Here is an 18,728-nt window from a genome sequence, read left to right on the forward strand (position 1 = left end):
CCCCAACCGAAGCCGAAGCTGATTCGTGAAGATTGTGACCCGATCTCCAGATCTGCTGCAACCAAGCGCCGGATCCACGCCTTGAATCCTCAACTCCACCATCACTCAGTCCGATTGAAGATCCACCCGGCAAGCTGCCTCCGATCCACTCGAGTCTCCACCATTGGCATTCACGGGTCACGGGCTCATAGCTGTTGAGTGTTGACATCCGGCCACCACACCCATTCACGGTCACGCCTCACAGGTCACGGACTCACGGCTCCAGTCTCAAAAGCCAAAAGGTCTCTTCACTCTCTGTTTTGGAAGTTGGAAGTTTGGAACTTGAAGCCCGAACCGAATCAACAAATCTGGCTTTTGAACTTGTTTAAGTGATGGTATATCAGTATATAATATATAATTATATATGCATTAATGATTAATTATAATTGTTATTTTTTATATGTTATATGAGAAATGTTAATTGTAACTTTGTATGTTAATTATATATTGTTAAATGTTATCAATAAAATGAAAATAATCCGGCATTAATTTTCTGTTATTTATTAATAATTGATTTTTTGTATGAATAGTAATGTTAGATTAAAAATTAAAATTAAATATTATGTTACAATATAAATTATAATTATATATGTCATATGATATGTGTATTTGTAGAATAGTTTCAACTTCAACAAAAAATTAACCAATTTAATTGCAGTAGTTTCAAGTTTCAACTTCAACAAATAATTAATCAATTTAATTAATTGCATGATAACCAATAAGTAACTATTAAGTGGTTAAGTACATATAATGTGGGCATAATAAGAATTAAGAATTTAAGATACGGATATGTAATTAATATTATATTATTTTGGCCAATGGATAATTAGATATTATAAATTAAATAATTACATTAATTTCTTGGTTTTCTTTTATGGAATATGCATCTTGAATTCTTGATCATATATAAACATTATGGTGGAAAATTGGAAATATCGATTTCAAAAAGTTTCATAAAATTAAATTAACAATTATTTGAATCAATTTGTAATACTAACTATTAAGTAGATTTTTTTTAATAGTCTTTTTGTGTTTTCATTTATGAATTAATGATTAATAATTATTTATTTGTATGTTTAGATGCCTGGACACTCAAGATCGAATTCAATAAGTGATGATGACTATCAAAGTGTTCAAATGGAAGGAACTCAAAAGACAAAGCGGAAAAGACCAGCGATGAAGAAAAGATCTGCGACGTGGAATCATTTCACTTTGCTTGAGGACAATCCAAACAAATGTAAGTGCAACTATTGTGGTAGACAATATCAATGTCATTCAATGCGTGATGGGATTACAAATATGAGAAATCATATACTGGCTTGCCTTGCATACAAGACATTCCGGGAACAACAAGAGGGAAGTCAACAAAACTTGACAACTGAGGGTGGGGAAGGAAATGCAAGTAATATGGTTTTGGCTAAAGGGTGGAGTCAAGACGCTTGTAGAAGGGCAGTCACCAAAATGATCATTATGGGTGAGTTGCCACTTAGTTTTGTGGATAACAAAGGGTTCAGGCATTTCTGTAGTGTAACCATTCCGCAGTTTGTTATGCTATCTCGGGGAACTATTGGTAGGGATGTTATGGATTTATTTTTGGAAGAAACGATAATGTTGAAGAGTTTGATTTGCAACAACAAACAGCGAGTGTCTCTTACCACTGATTTATGGACTTTTGTTCAAAACATGAGCTACATGGTGATCACAGCTCATTTTATTGATAGTGATTGGTGTTTGAATAGAAGGATTATTAGTTTCAGTGTGATTGAAGATCATAGAGGGAAAACGATCTGTAAAAAGGTTGTAGCTTGTTTACAAGATTGGGGGATAGAGAAGTTGTTTGCAATAACTGTTGATAATGCCAGTACAAATGATGTTGCTGTTAATTATGTCACTATGCAATTACTTGCTTGGAGGAATGATGATGCAATTGTATTGGCGGGTCAGTATATGCATGTGCGTTGTTGTGCACATATTTTGAACTTGATTGTTGTTTCGGGGTTGAATGAATTGCATGCTAGTGTTGCCGCCATCCGGAATGCTGTGAAGTATGTGAGATCCTCCACAACGAGGCTACAGGCATTTAAACTGTGTGCTCAACAAGTGAAATGTCCAAATAGAACAGTTGTTTTGGATTGTCCTACTAGGTGGAATTCCACCTATTTAATGTTGATGACTGCGTTGAAGTTTCAAGCAGCATTTGATAGAATGACAGAGGTGGATAAACTGTATGAGGCATACTTTCTCGAGAAAGAAAATAACGCTAAGAGGGTGGGCCCGCCTGGACCTGAGGATTGGGAGAGTGTAGGGCGAATTGTAAAGTTTTTGAAGGTATTTTATGATGCCACATTGTTATTTTCTGCTTCTTTGAGTGTGACTTCTAATCTTTGTTATGATACCATTGACTTAATTGAGAGCTCATTGACTGCATTAGAGGTAAGTACAGATCCTTGGGTGGTGGCTATGGCTTATCAAATGAGGGAAGAATTTGATAAATATTGGGAGTCTTCAGGGAAGATAAATAAAATGTTGATTGTTGTATTTATTCTTAATCCACGAGCTAAAATGGACTTTGCCAAACATATTTTTGAGATCATTTTTGCCAATGATGGTTGGAAAGTTGAAGAAATGACCAAAGCAGTGAAAGATTTGTTGAATGAGCTTTATGATGCATATAGTGCAATGTGCTCTAGTTCCACACCATCGATGTGTAGTGAGAGTGTTCCTAACGGCAGCTATGGTGGTATAAGTTATTCTCCTTATTTTACAACTGAGGTTGGTTTGCCGGAGGGTCCTAGTGGTGATGGTGATGACAGTTTCCGCGTTTCTCGCCCTTTCTTTGGGTATGCTCAGAAAGTGTTTGTTCAGAATGAGGGCAAGAGAGTAGTATCTGAGGTGGAACGATATTTCAGTGACCCAGTTGAAGATCCGAGCAATCTTAAGCTCAATGTTTTGCTTTGGTGGAAGGTTAATGGATTGAAGTATTCGATATTAGAGAAAATTGCAAGGGATGTCCTCGTCGTTCTTGTTTCCACAGTGGCATCTGAATCTTCCTTTAGCACAGGGCGTTGCATCATTAACAAATATCGGAGTTCTTTGACCCCTTGTATGGTTGAGGCATTGATATGTACCGAAATTTGGTTACAAGCTAAACTTTTTGCTAATCATGTCTACAACCTTCAGGAAGATATTAAAGAGCAGATATTCCATATAGAGCTACAAGAAGATAATATTTTTCTCATACTTTATAAAGTTAAGATGTATTATAACTTTATAAATAGCATCTACATGTACTTAAGTTATTTACTAATTTCATTTTTTTTTTTTGACATTTTAAAGAGTTTGTAAGATCACAAGCTTCAACGGTGGAAACAGTGAGCGCTGATATGGGTGTTGGGGATATTTGAAAGGTAATTCTTAATATATATTATTATTTATAATTTCATATTATATGTTTAAGTTGAATTTACACTATAATAATAGACAATAGTTGTTATAATTTTAATTTTTAATTTTTAATTCAAATTGTAATATTATAATTGTTTCATTTATTTTAGACACGTTGAAATTGCTGGAATGGTATTACTTAGGAATTAGGATTATTATTAAATTTACTTGGTGATGAATGCCATGAAATAAGCCACAATTTACTTAATTTTTTTTTCTTATATTTAATCAAGTATACACATGAATTGGGCATATGTGTTTATGTTTAATGTCCCTTTATTTGTAATGAGGCTTAAAGAAAGTAGTTAAACGGTTATCATATATTATTTTTTCAATTTTTTCCTAGGGGATATCTGCTTCAATTCTTCAACTTGGAGTAGAAGAAATTGAAGTTAAAAGTTGTCAAAGTGCTTGCGAGGAACGGTGGAGCCGTGGAGGAAGTTGATCTAGATTTACATTTAAACTTTGTTGTGTTATGGATTTTGGAACTTTGTCATTTGTGTTTTGGAAAATGGAAACTATTTAATTATGTTTAATTTTGTGTTCTAAAGATTAATGTTTAGATTTTAGAATTGGACATTGCGCTTTGGATGGAGACTATTAAATTTAAACTTTGTGTTAATTTTAATTTTATGCTTTGTGTTCATTTTTAATTTTGAATCATTTGAATTTAATTCTATAGCAGTTTTCTTTTTTTGTTGGTTGAAATGAATGGATGGATGAATGAGGGAGGACAAGGAAGGTGGGAGAGAAATGTCTTAGTTAGCAAGGTGACAAGAGTGGAAAAGAAACCAATTGAAAAATTTTGAGAAAAAACGAAGACTAGAATCCAGCTTAGATTATTTGGAATTTTGGATACCATGCATATATTATTTTTTCTGATTTGACTGCGTAAAGTTTTGGTTATAGGATGCACATGATAGTTCAACTTTTTTCATTATTAAATGGCAGAGGTATGAGTATTTGTTATATTTTAAAGCATTGATGACATACTCCATTGAAGATTTTTCTTTGTATTGACAAGTTGGGTTGATTTTAATAGTCTGCAAGTGCACAAATTCTGTTATTGACAAATTAGTGTAGAGTGTTTTGATTTATTCTATAAGTAGCTCATTTGTGCTTAAAACCTACATGTATTGTACGTTTCTATCGGTAATTTGATTACCTTTCCGAACTTTATCGATCATTGAATGATTTTACTGGTTTAATCGCTTGATTGTTTGAGCATAATCGGTAATTTGATCGTCTGTTAGCAAGTGATTTACAATTCACTCTCCAATTTTCATTAATTTAGTGTAGCCAAGCTTTAACTAGATAGGTAGATAACATGGTCATGAAAACTTGATTAAGAGTTTGATGCAATCAAATCTACTTTAATGATTATTTATCATCACATTATTCTAACAACGAAATTTCAGAGCTTGGATCTTTACTCGAACAGTTTCACTGGCTCTATTTCTAACACATTGGGCAAGCTGAAGGAATTGCAATTCCTGTATCATCATTTCCCCAACTATAATTTGAATAATTATTTAGTGCCGTTCATTCCAGCTCTGTTTGGCTGTTAACTTTATTTAGTTATTTATTTATGAGGAGATTCATTTCTCACCTGAAGCTAGAAATTTACGAATCAATGACTTTTTATTTTTTATTTTATATGATAGCTTGCAATCCCTGGTGTGTGTTGATAGTGCCTTACATGAATACAAAAATGAACAATTTTTTTTTTTGGGGGCCAAATTTGTATTGACAAATTCTGCAAGTGCATAAGCCACAAATGCTTGTTTAAAAAGGACATGCACGTTCATGTTGTTATTGTCAAAATGAACACAAACCTAATTTATTTTAATATGAACAAAATTTTTGTAAGCATGCTTGGTGCAAGATTTATTATGAGCCTCATAATCAACAACACAAAATAGAAAAGATAATTTCATGTGACTTTTACAATCTTTCCAGCACCAAAACCCCTCAGGAAAAAATACAATAAAATTATAATAAATTAATTTCCTAATTTCACCTCCCCAATTGCCAAATTAATTATAACCCGAATTGACCCGAATTGATCCGAATAACCAGAATTTAACCCGAATTCGATCCGATTACACCCGACCCGAATTAACCCGCATCCGATCCGATCCGAACTCCACCCGACGGATCGGATCGGATCGGGTTATATGTTTGGGTGGAGTTCGGATTAATTTTTATCCAACCCGACCAACCCGAAACCCGATCGGGTTGATCCGAACCCGATTTTGCCCACCCCTACCCCCAATGAGCAATTTAAAATGGCGAATCATAAAAATGACTTGATAGGGTGATAACCGATCCATCTGATACTGGACCTGTGGGCCAAAAGGATCATCTTGGAAACCATCCGTGGGACCGCTGTATAGCATGTTTCGGCCCGAAGGCAGAACTCCGTATTTCTTGTACCGCATCTCATAATTTGTTTCAGAGTACCTAGAAATAGATTCTTTAATAAAAAAAATTCAGATCAAATGTGGAATACCTATCTAGAAGTTTTCGCAACTCAATCATGTACGTAGAATTATCAAAGATTTTACCCATTCAAACTTTGTCTCTAAGGGCCAGTTTGGTAATGCTGCAGCTTTTAAAATAATTGTTGTTAACTGTGCTGTAGAAATAATCAGCTGTGAAGAGAATCATTTAAGTGTTTGGTAAATTTTATTTTCAAAAGTACTGTGAATTTTGAAAGCAATTATGAGTGTTTGGTAAATCTTATTGTTAAACTGCTGTAAGAAAATAAATGACTAAAATGTACATAATGTAGGATGAAATTTATTTATACATATAAAAATGTACACATACAATATCTCGTTGAATCAAACAATTTTTTTTTTATAAAAATGTGGAATTGGCATATTAACTTCTTGCCAAGCAGCATAAACGTAGCACTTTCTATAGCTTTGTGCCCTGTATTTTTAGTTACACAAACTATTCTTATGGAAAAAAAATGAAGTGTCTTGATAGTTGAAGGAATTTCCCTTATGACAAACAATGAATATTATAATAAAAATTGCATAGGTATAGAATTGTTTATATATAAACAAACCCAAATAAGACAAACAACAAATATTATAATAAAAATTACATTGAATATACATGAAAAGCGTGATGAGTCACTTACTGTTATTGAATATGGTGATGGAACACGTACTGGATCTTGCTTTGTTGCACTAGAGAAGTTTTGATAGAACACAAAATATGAAGAAATAGGGTAAACGAAAGGTGTGCGTTAATTATAAAAAAAAATATATTAAAATATTGATTTTATTTCCAATTTAAATAAGGATAATTTTGGGTTTAAGTAATAATTGTAAGGATAGTTATGGAATTATATTAAAGGATAAAATTGATTCTCAAAATCAGAATCTAAAAGTTACTCTTTCCCTGCTTTTCAAAATCAGCTGTAAGATGAGCTGATTCTGACAAAAGTGATTTTGATTTTTTTTTTACCAAACACCAAAATTAGCTTTTAGATTTTTAAAATTACTTTTAACTCTCCCAAAAGCAATCCCAAACGGGGCCTAACTCAATATAAGCTTGGGAAACAAAGATAAGATGTGTATGAACGAGATACATAGCAACAAGAAGAAGGAAAATGATTGAATAAAGGAACTCTGGAGCATTTTGCAATCTCAGATTTGTCAATATCAATGGTGATTCATTATTCAATGAATCATTTCTTTGGACTGAAGAAAATTGTGGAAATACTTTCTCGAAATCTCATTTATCAAATTCCATTGTGGAAGACACCATTTTTTTTAAAGAGTTTGCCATCCTCTATGGCTCTATTTGATCCATGCATAATATCATAAAAAATGGATACAAATTTTTTTCCTGCTACTTAGTACCGGCAATAAGTCTGAAAAAGAATCTAAAAATATCAAGTTTAGATATTTGTACCTTGTAGTAGGAAATATGGCATATATGTTTGGAATTGATTCCAAATTTGAGAGAATTGAAAAAGCACTGTCTTGTTGCAATGTTCTAGACATCTGTCTTTTTCACTGCATTTCTTTGAATACAGACTTTATTTTTTTCCTCGTTCTCTTTTTGGATGATAAATATTTCTCATAACATGGAGTGTGAATCAAACTCATGTTCAAACTAAAATGAGATGTTGGTGCAATTTCCTCTCATCTGAATCCGATTGATTTATATATGGAAGAGGTTGACAATAAGTTCTTTCAAAGTTGACTATTTGTCCCTTCATTAGAGGTATTTTAGAAATGGCTACAATCGAGTAAATAGCTCTACAAACTAATACATCAGATCAAATTGGAAAAGGAAAATTTTTTGTACGAATTATACCTTTTGTCACCTATTTGTCGGAAATCATTAAATATGAATATGTTAGATACTTGTGACTCGATTGGTGAAATAGTATCTCTCTCCGAAAAAACGCTTTTGTTTTTTTAACCATCGCACAACGAAAATACATTGTCGCAAATGAACAAGATATTGAGAACTTGTCCACGCATAAAATTATAATTATTGACATGGAACTTTTTCACATAAAAAGTGAATATTTTGTTACGATAAAAGCGGAAGTGATGTGAACTATTCAGGAATTGAAGTCGATTTACTTTATAAAAAGAATATAGTAATGAACTTTTATGAAATGATTTCATAGGATTTAACCAATAGTCTTGATCATGGGATATCATTGAGAAATAAGAATTCATGTCATCAAAAGATTTTCTGCAATTATTTCTAGTATCGAATGAGTTAATTATCCATTTCGGTATCTTACTGAATTAAAAATAGTGATATTCTTCCTCTATTGATAAATTTTTTTTTTAACTTTTGGGAAGTATTATGATCATCCAATAAGAAGGGTTTTAATTTTTTCAAATGAACAATTTGAAGACCTATTGATTCCAACAATTGACTGCAAAGTTAATCATTCGGACATTTTAATTCATAGATGTAGATCTCAGACCTATAAATAGGGATATTCTCGAAAATCAAAAGCAAAAAAAGTAGTAGTTAGATAAAAAAATTAATGTTAATTCTTTTTATTTCCATTTTATATTGTTTGGGTGAAAATGGTAATTTAATTTTTTTATTAATGTCCAAAAATTTTTTTGTAAAAGGGTAATATTATAAAAGCAAGTCAAAAGAAACAAAAAGTAACCGTAAGAGTGTCAATAATTTAACGATAGGGATGTTTTGAGGTATTTTTAAAAATATAGGGACTAAACGGGTACTAACCTTATAATATAGGGACTAAACGAGTTTTTACCCAATCAACATTGAACATATTCTTTAATAGACAAAAATTAATAACTAAAATTTATATTAAAGCATTTGTTTAGAACATAATTTGATTCCATTGTTGTACATACTAAATTGTTATTAATTCATTATGGACTTGCAAAATAATTTGATTGGTGCTTTGAGTAAATTAATTTAACTAATTTGTTTAAGGTCTTTTTTGACATTTTAAAGAGTATAAAAAGTAAAAATTATCTTTTTAAACTTAGAGCATGAATTTATAGATCAATAAAGTGTTCAGAGTAATTTTTAGAGTGCAAATAACTTTGCCCTTAAAAATATTAGATTATTTAGTAGAAAATAAATACAAAATTATTATGCTATTATAATACATTTTATTTTATGCTATAAAGATAAATTGTCAAATTGAAACTCTTAAAATAACTTTAATTGTCAAAGATTGGTCAAAAGATTTAAATTAAAAATTAAGGAAGACTTAATTATTAAGTTATTCAAATTTTTTTATTTCTTAGGGCAAAAAATGGCCGGGCTGGCATAGCCCACAGGCTTCGGCCCTGCACAAGGGCTAGGCCAATGTCTAGACTGGAGCTTACAACTAAAAACTTGGGCTTGGCTTGGTCTTAGAATTCCCCCAACCCCCAACCCAACAAAATTTAGAATAATATTAGAAATATAAAATGGTAAGTACAACATGTTTGCTCTGGGTCAAACCCCGAAATTGTGTCAAACGACGCCGTTTCGGCTCTTAATTTTTTTGTTTTCAAGCGCTATTGAACGACGACGTTTTTGCTTCAATTTTGTTATTTGTTCTGATTTGCTTTCAACGAAGTCGTTTTGGTTTGCAAATAGCAGCCTTCTTCTTCCTCTTTATTTAACCCAGCTGAACACTTGCTTCTTCCTTTTCTTTGTTCTCTTAACGGCACATGTTTCTGCTTGATTTTTTTTTTTTTGTTCTGCTTTGCTGTGAATGAAGTCGTTTTGGTTTGTAAATGGTAGTCTTCTTCTTCCTCTTTGTTTAATCTAGTTGAAACAAGTAACTAATTAAGCTTTTTCTCTCTTTTTTCTTTTTTTTTTTAATTTTTATTTGTTTAGGAGTGGGTAAATTTTAATTATTAGATCTAAAAAAACCTTTTTTTTTTTGGGCGGGGGGTGTTTTGAATTTGTGTAATGTGCAAGTGGTCATTAATAGTTGGAATATTATCAGGAAGCACACATCAAGCATAAGTTACTTAACCATGGCCTTGACCCTCAAACTCATCGCCCTCTCAACCAAATTCATAACCATAATAATTTTAACAAATAGACTATTAATAATAATGAAGAAATAATGCATAGCAGCACCCATTATCGAGAAATTCTCAACTTAGAGCTATCCGTTAGACTTGCTTCTTTTGGATCTGCGAACTTAAGACCACTGCAGCAACGACAACAGCCATAACAACAGAAGCAAGTTGTTGGTTACAACAAGTTTTTTGAAGTGAAGCAAGCAGTTTGTTTGTGTTGGCAACTGGGTTTTGGGAGAAGTGAGCTGTGTAAGAATTGTACTCAGAATTATAGTGTGGTGAAACGAAGAGGAAGAGAAAGTAGATGGGTTCTGGGCTTCTGGCATTGCTTTTGCCTTGAGCGTGGGAATTTTGCCTTTCGAAAAATGACATCATTTTACCGAGAATGAAAACAAAAACAAATTAATAGATGAAACAACGTCGTTTTAAAGCTCTTTCGGGGTTTGACCCGGGACAAACATCAGTACTGAAAGCTTAATTGTTCTTGTTGTAGAAATTGAAATTATAGTTAAAAGTGTGTCGTCATCACTTTACCTTTGCCTTGTATCTTACATTACAATGTACTATTTACGCTATGATGGAGTAAATAATTTTTACTAAGATAAGTTTATCAATTTTTTAATTTAATTTTGTTTATTTTTCAGTTGGACTTGCATAGAAGCCTAATGACGTACAAATAATACTCTTTATAAAATTGTAATGTGGTAATTAATACAGCAATACAGACAACAAATCAATTATATTAAGAATGTGCCTTTCAAAAGACTGTCCCCATGATTTTCAAGCATTTTTATTTCCTTGGGTACCGCGCTTCGAATTTCCAATGATAAAAAATAATTTGAATTTTGTCCTCTCTAAAGTTATGGTTCAAAAAAAGCTAACCAAACTATTAGTTCAATTCGATTTGTAAATAAAAAAAACGATTGATTTAATTAGTTAAACAAAAAATTGACCTAAAAATTAAATAATTAAAAAATAAGATTTTAAAAGTTGAAATTAAAAAAATCAAGTCGAACCAGAACCAAACCAATTTTGATTCGGTTCATTTCATAATTTTAATTATGTTTATTCGGTTTAGCTCAATTCCAAAAAAAATTGAATCCATCCATGCCACTCTCTCTCTAACTTCTATTTAAATGACAATACTAAAAATGCTTTTCAGAAATTGAGTTAATTGTCTAGAAAATTACATCCTCTCCCCGGATCTGATGCTTCTTTTCTCCTAATTGTTTATAAGTCTTATGTGACTTATATTTTAATATTAATATATAATTAAAATTTAATTATTTTATTTTTTAATTTATTAACCACGCTTCGTATTAATAAAAATTCAAAAAAATTTTTAATGATAATTTAACTAAAACAATCCACCTTTAAAATTCCTAATATTCTTAAACAGTCTTTTTAAAATAGATTTTTTTTTTTTGGGCTTTAAAAAACATCATCTAAGTGACTCTGTAAATCGTCGCTTTGATCGCAATGCAAGGAAGCATGTTTCCATTTGGCTCTACCCTCCCCTCCGAAGCATTCGTCAGGCATGGAATTTTCTCAGTTGATAGTTTCTGAAACTCATTTTCGGTTTTCTTTTTAATTTTTTTATTTTGCTTTTGTTGATTGTTTCTGTCAATTGTAGGTTGCCTGACAGGAGCTTCCACTTGCAGCCTGTGAGATTTGCTTATTTCCATTACACAATCTCATTCTCACTCTCAAATATCCGTTATTTTGTTGCCTCTTTTTGGGTAATTTGTGTTTATTTTTCCTTTCTTCTTTAATATTTACTATATCAGGTTCATGGTAGATTGAGTTGGAGCACAAAATACGCTGCCAAAGGCATCAAATTTATTATTCCATGTACGGTGGTATAAAGTGTATTAATTTTAAAACAATGTTTGTAAATTGGAGATATAATCATATAATCTCCCTTTTACTTGATTTTAACTATTTGTTTGTATTATTACTGTTTATTAATTATGTTATTATAGTTGAAATAAAAATAAAAAGTTAGAAAACAAGATGATGTTATCTGCCACTACGAGCCACCATCGGCTGCACAGGAGTTTGTCCTTCTTCATCTTAATGGTGATGACAAAGCATTAGTAAATGGTCAATATCTATCTTTACAAGTTATGTTTGTTAGTCTTCCACACCTGGGTATTAAACAAAACCTCCTTACAATTGATAAATCTTTTACAGACACCGAAAATAAAATTGTCAACGTTAGATTTCCTGAGAAGAGTTTCCAGCCGGTGAGGTTTTCTTATTTCCATTATATAATCTTTCTCTAACTCAATGGTTTTCTAGTTTTGTTTCCTTCTTTATGGTTTTTTTTTCCTTTCCCTTTTAACAGGTCGTTCCTAGTAGATTGAGTTGGAGCAGAAACTATGCTGCCAAAGACATTGAACTCAAGAAGAGTCCTAAAGTGAAAGTGAGTGACTTATTCACTACTTCTAAGGGGAATTTCTTGTTTGCTTTTTGAGAAAAAAAAAGAAAAAAGAAAAGAAAAGAAAAGAATTTAATGGCTCCTGCACTTCAATAGTTAGTCCTTTAAAAAATTGTTTTATTTTGTGAAATAAAATTGAAATCTTTAAAACTTACTTACTTGTATAGCTATGTTTTGCAAGATATAATTGAAACTTTGAAGGGACATTTGGCTATGTCTACTACTGCTGTGATACAAATTTAACAATTGCAATGGCACTGCTTGAGATCATAGATACTGGATGTGCATGCTTATTAAGATTTACATTTTGGGCTTTCATTTTTGGTGATTCTGCGTTTTTATTTTTTCCTGTTCTATCAACAATACTAATTTCGGACTGTTTTCAGATGATTGTCTAATGTTATTGGATGCTTGTGCTGTAGGATTGCAGTGTTATAGAGGAAAGTTTTCTTACAGGCTTTATGCAGCAGGTCAAAAACCCTACATGTGAACCAGATGAATATGGTGATTGCTCATATTTTGAAAAAAAAACTTTTTGATTTATTTTAGTGGATTATTGACCCAAATTTTTTATAGTGTTAATGTTTCGTTTTGAGAAACAGTCTTTGGATGTATGCTAGTATTTTGATAGAATCTCTTGCAAATGGGCATTGTTGCCCATATGAATTTTGATTTTGATATATTTGTTTGCAGGCATCAAATATCTTCCTGTCATGCATCAAGCCATGTGTATAGAAGGACGCAAGGTACTAGAAGCAGGAGTAGATGCCATGGATCTAAAAGATGAGATTTATATGGAATTTGAGGCAATTAAGGGACACTTAAAGTGCAGAGCACGAGTTGCAAGCAGATCTGATGAAATTGCTTAGGTTCATTTTAGGAATTTTGCTTACTTTTAGGAGTTGGGATGATTATATGAACAGTGATAAGCGAGGTGCTTTAATTTTTTCTTTTCTATTTTTTTTTAAAGGTAGGAAGAACAGCTGCAAATGAGGACAAAAGGATTGATGTCCTCCTTACCGAGGTTATGGAGAAAGTTGGAAAAGAGGGTCTTTTTATCATATATGTAAGTTGCTTGTTGAATTTCTGCAATCTTTTCCCCTTTATTTTCAGTGAATATTAGCTAGCTTGGTGGATTTTTCTAGTCTGGTTTCTTTTGGCCTGAGAATGATTAGGCATGGTGTGGCTTTTATGTTATGTTCTTTCATATGTTTAATATTTTTATATTTTTATAACTGCAACTGTTGGTCTTTGTGGTTTTTATTTTGAGGGAATTAAATGAATTTGGGGAAGTATAAAAAAGAATAAATTTAAGATGATTAAGGCCCTGTTTGGTATTGAGGTGCTGTAGCTTTTAAGCTATAGTTGCTGTAGGAAAAAAACTGTAATTATGAAATAAAAGTTAATACCATGTAGTAATTCAATTTTTAAATACTAATTTTGACAAAATTAGTAAAAATATGATAGATTTTTCAACATTCAAGTATAAAATCAAATCAACTTAACTTTTAAACTACGACAACTAGTTTTTAGCAAACACTTTTGCTATAGCTTTTAAGTTACAGTTGTTTAACCTCAATCCCATATGAGACCAAAGTAGGGGAAAAGAGAGAAAATATATTAGGTTTATTTGTAAAATATAATAAGAATGTGTTTTTACCCTTTTTTTGGGGCAAAAAGAAATTATTAAACAGAAAATTGGATGCTTTTTGCCAAAGGACTAGTAGTTCTAGCAGCCTATGAGGAGAGAAACACCACTTCAAAAATATACAAAAGAAGATAGAAAATTGAACCCTATTAGATCACTATTGCTTCACAATTATACTAAATGAGAAGGGGTATTTGTAAACTTATTTCTTCCCAATTACATGAATTCAGATCACATAAAGCTCTATTTAAATCTAGAATTTGGATCCACTGCTAACACCAGGGTAAAATGTGCTTATGATAAGCATTTCCAACCTGACCCTAAGTGACAAAACCACCAATCCTAGAACTTCATTTTAATACAAACTCAGCTTGAAAATCAGGATAAAGCACTGTGTAAAAGAAGATGTGATCTTATTCCTTTTTCTTTTTATAAATTTTCTTAGTCAATCAAAGACTCAGCAACACATAATTGTTGTCAGTCTTAAAACTGTTGCAGGATGAGGAAAAAAAGAAGAATGAATTAAAGTTTCTAAGAGGAATGAAGTTAAATTGGGGCGCTGTTTCCTCTTTCTTCATCGATGATGAGACCCAAACATGTGTAAGCATTGCAATGTATACATAAATCATTATTCTCAATTTTTGTAACTTTGGTTCATCGGAAATCTATTAATTAATTTTGCATTGGTTTCACTTGAGAAATATAATGATGTTATAATATATCACTCTTTGCTTTTTGATGTTTCATTCTTGTGTTAACACCAGTCATTTTGCCAGGTTTTGAAAAATCCGAAAGTTTTAATCAATGAGAACAAAATTTCGAAAAAGATTGTCAAGCAAGCGATTGGACCTATAGGTTATGTAAGAGCGCTTGTTTGCAGGAAATTTAAATTTATTTATAAACCAAGTTAATTGAGTTTTTTTTTTTTTTTGCTTTCTCAGAAACAACCTTTATTTATTATTGCTGAGGATGTTGAAGTGGAAGTGGCAGGATCTCTAATTCTAGACAGGATATGTGTTAGTACCAAGGTAATCAAATTTTTTTGGCCAACTAGAATAAGGTCAAATTACTCAACAAGACAAGAAGTTACGGGAAAGTTACCAATATCAAATGAGATTACTAGAGAATACATGACAATTTTAAGCTGACAAAAATATGACATTTTTAAATGTTATAAATTGTTATATAATTTATTTATTTTTGCATAATGTTGTTTTATGCATTCTTAATTATGGTGGGTTTTGGAATTGAATGAAGTTTTGTTTGGTCAAACCTCCTGAATTTGAAGAAAATTGTAAGGGAATCATGCAGGACCTTGCCGTTCTCACTGGTGGATGGGTAGGTTGATGTGTTAATTTTTTCTCCCATTTTGCATCATGTTGTAATACAGAAATTAATGTCCTGTATTTCCATTTTTAGGTTGTTACTGCTGAGTCTAATTCTTTACTTGCACGACTAAAGCTTGGTTCATGCAAAGAGGTAAGACATTCAATATATGTGTAGATCTACATTGTTGTCGTGCCAGTCTTCACCCTTGATCATGGTAAGGGCAGTTTTTCTTTCAAACAATATATCTTATCTTTCTCCATTGCTATAGGTTGTAATATCGGATAATGAGATGGTTATCCTTGGTGGGTCTGGTAGCCAAGCAGACATTGAAAAAAGATGTGAACAGGTTTCTTGTCTCTTTAATATGTTTCTCAACAATTTATAAGCTTTCATTTTGTTTATTAATTATTCAATATTCTGGTGGCAGTTGAGATCTGCGATTAAAGCAAGTACCTCGGATTATGAAATTAAGTTGCTTGAAGAGAGGCTTCTAAATCTTTCTTGTGGCGCTCTTATTGTTAAGGTTCAGTGGTTCAGAACATTTACTTTTGCTAGTGTTTCATTGTGGCATCTTAAGCATACAGTTCAGATGAGGTTGTTTTAATTTAAGGTTACCGGAGGTAGTACAAAGAATAAAAGAATTGTTAATGCCCTAAATGCTGTCAAGGCTGCGATGGAGGGTGGAATCATACCTGGTAATCCTATTATTTTTAATCCTATTATTTTTATAACTTCAAATTTTCCATTTTTTATTTTTAGAGTTTCAGTGGGTCCATCTTGAGAGGATGAGGAATTGCTTTTTTTATGCTCTTATTAACTGCTGTAACGTTATGGATTTGCACTATATGTACAGCACGTGGCACCCAAACAATTAAAATGGAAACAAACTATTACTAGGGACAGCCTGTACTTCCACACTATGAATAAAACATAAAATATATTTACTATAATTTCAGACTGTTTTAATGTGTTTCAAGTTTTGTGTTAAATGTATTAGGTACCATTTTATGGGTTTTAATGCGTTCCAACTTTTTGGTTAAGTATCTCAGGTACTATGTTGTGAATTACAAGTATTTATAGGTCCAAGTTTTGGTTGGTTTCAAGTTTGTTGTTATTATAAGATTTTAATTTCTATGCACTGAGCTTCAAGTCCATTATTCAAATGTTTCAGTTTTTGTGTTGAACATGTGAAGACTTGCATTCTGTTTTCAAATTCAGCATAATGTACCAAATGTCTAGTGGTTTCAAATTTTTAAGTCAGTCATTATAAACTTTCCATTAAGTTCTCAAGTTTTGTATTAGGTTTCAAGGCCAACTTTCACATGATTCAACTATTGAATTGTTGTATCAAGTCTTGCATTATGGTTTTCACATTTACATATTTCAAGGTTAGCAAACCCCACTTAGGACTATTTACTTTTGTAAGATATATTAAATAAAAATACTAATATTTGGCATATAATTTATTTGAGAGATAATCAGTATGATTTGTTTTAGTGGTGCAATTTTCCAGAGAACTCCTCCCAAGTTTGTTGGCAGCCATTTGCTAGTTTTGACTTATTTGTATATTTTCTCTCTCTGGCGGTAATAAGGGTTTTAATGTATCCGAGGGCTCGGTATTATGATGTCATTTACAGGTGGTGGGGTTGCGCTTTTTCATGCCTCAAAGTAGCTGGACAAATTGCAAACTACAAGCTTAGGTGGAAAGATTGGTGTTCAGCTTTTACAACAAGCTCTTAAGGTCTTTTTATTTTATATGTTTGTGTGTGTGTGTGTATGTTTGATTTTCATTAACTGATGGTCTTTGTTTAATGGTGATAAGTTGCATACTAACCAAGCAAAAAGGAATTGTTAGCAATTTGGGAACGAAAGATCTTAGTGGCATGAAAAATCTCATTAATAACGACTTTATATCATTTTCATTGTTTAGACAAATTTTGGTTGGTACAAAATTAAAATTATATCCTAGGTAATAATTTAATTAACTTGGCTCATAAAAAAATTGTCTACTTGATTATTAATAATTCGACCCTGCAGATGCCTGTGTGCACAATTGCTTCTGCTGCTGGCGTTGATGGCTCAGCAGTTGCTGAAAAGCTACTAGAGCAAGACAATCCTGATGTTGGATATGATCCAGCTAGAGGTTTGTTTCTCAAATAAAAAAAGTAAAAAAAAAAAAAAAAAGAACTTTCGATTTTTACCGTTATGAATCGAGTTAACAATATTTTCATCTCTCTTTGTACCAGGTGAATATGTAGATGTAATTAAGCTTGGAATCTTCGATCCCATGAAACTCGTAATAAAAGAATTAGACGATGCCATAAGGTTATTGGTTCAGACGTCCTAATTCTCTCAAATGATCCTATTTATTGCTTAGGATGTTCAGCTTCATCCTCCTTGGGGACAGCAACCTCTTTTTCTAGCTTAGCTTCAGTCTCAGTTATTAATGTCAAATTATTGCTTCTTGTGTAGTTACTTTATTACTCATTGTTGGTGTTCCTATGAGGGGGAAATCTGTGGTGCAATTGTGGTACCGTGGCACAGTTACATCCAGCCGTTGGATGTCAGTGGGTTCCACCAATCTAAGTGCATCCAACGGCTGGATGTAACTGTGACACGGTACTATAGTTGCACCGTAGCCTACTCCTCCTATGAGATGCTTCAGCGACAGAATGGGAAGATAGATGGAATGGGAGGTTCCTAACAAGCTGACACCTGGATTGATTGGGTTGATCATGTTATAGTATTGCATTGGTTTTGATTAATTATGCTGTGCTCACAATATAGTATTTTGTCTTTTGTCCTTGATTCTATCATGCCCAACTTAGCCGGTTAGTCGATCGCCATCAAGATTTGTCTACTTTCGAGTTAATTCAGATTATGACTATCTTCAAATCACTTCTCTTAGTTTTAAAAATCTCAATTTAGCCCTTCTTTTTGTTAAGAGAACCAAAAAAAAAAATTTCAACTCAAGCCCATTTTTGCCCTATTGATTGACTAAATATGAGGTAATTTGAGGCTTTCATAAGGGGAGATCTGAAGATAGTTAATCACAAGGGATAATTAAAAATTTATCCATTATTTTCTAATTTTATCGGACTTCTAGAGATTATAGAGATTTATAATTATATATAGCAGCCAAATTTTTTGTTACTCGTCATTTAATAGAAAAGAACAAATAAATTTGAAATAAGAATAAAACTGAATAAAATAGAATGAAATAAGATTACAACTATTTTGTACAAGAGTTGATGGTTGTAATGTTAGTCTTCTTTATTCT

The 18,728-nt window shown here is 32.1% G+C and overlaps 1 protein-coding gene across 15 annotated transcripts; it reads left to right on the forward strand.

Moving 5' to 3' along the window:
- Positions 1–11,410: 11,410 nt before the first annotated feature.
- LOC102613399 (chaperonin CPN60-1, mitochondrial-like) lies at positions 11,411–18,346 on the forward strand. Of its 15 annotated transcripts, none has more exons than XM_025102450.2 (18): positions 11,669–11,770; positions 12,225–12,277; positions 12,379–12,456; positions 12,902–12,975; positions 13,165–13,340; positions 13,442–13,537; positions 14,618–14,719; positions 14,896–14,979; positions 15,061–15,147; positions 15,377–15,457; positions 15,539–15,598; positions 15,717–15,794; positions 15,876–15,971; positions 16,059–16,143; positions 17,086–17,189; positions 17,486–17,591; positions 17,695–17,773; positions 17,921–18,346. In XM_025102450.2, the coding sequence occupies exons 6-15, from the start codon at positions 13,499–13,501 to the stop codon at positions 17,118–17,120; spliced, it is 747 nt and encodes a 248-aa protein (XP_024958218.1). In that variant the 5' UTR covers positions 11,669–11,770; positions 12,225–12,277; positions 12,379–12,456; positions 12,902–12,975; positions 13,165–13,340; positions 13,442–13,498; the 3' UTR covers positions 17,121–17,189; positions 17,486–17,591; positions 17,695–17,773; positions 17,921–18,346. The 15 variants fall into 15 exon arrangements, with proteins under 15 accessions (XP_052300025.1, XP_052300026.1, XP_052300027.1 ...); XM_052444060.1 differs by lacking the exon at positions 11,669–11,770 and adding exons at positions 11,819–11,882; positions 12,014–12,134 and having other exon boundaries at positions 17,695–18,346; XM_025102449.2 differs by having other exon boundaries at positions 13,446–13,537; positions 17,695–18,346.
- The last annotated feature ends 382 nt before the right edge of the window (positions 18,347–18,728 follow it).

This window comes from Citrus sinensis, chromosome 7 (assembly GCF_022201045.2).
Source record: "Citrus sinensis cultivar Valencia sweet orange chromosome 7, DVS_A1.0, whole genome shotgun sequence".
Taxonomy (NCBI): domain Eukaryota; kingdom Viridiplantae; phylum Streptophyta; class Magnoliopsida; order Sapindales; family Rutaceae; genus Citrus; species Citrus sinensis.

Bases quoted from the DNA above. Each gene is read 5' to 3' on its own strand.
- LOC102613399 (XM_025102450.2), top strand. From the start codon at position 13,499: ATGGAGAAAGTTGGAAAAGAGGGTCTTTTTATCATATAT. The intron at 13,538-14,617 runs GTAAGTTGCTTG...AAACTGTTGCAG, and splicing joins AGGGTCTTTTTATCATATAT to GATGAGGAAAAAAAGAAGAA. The intron at 15,458-15,538 runs GTAGGTTGATGT...TTCCATTTTTAG, and splicing joins CCGTTCTCACTGGTGGATGG to GTTGTTACTGCTGAGTCTAA.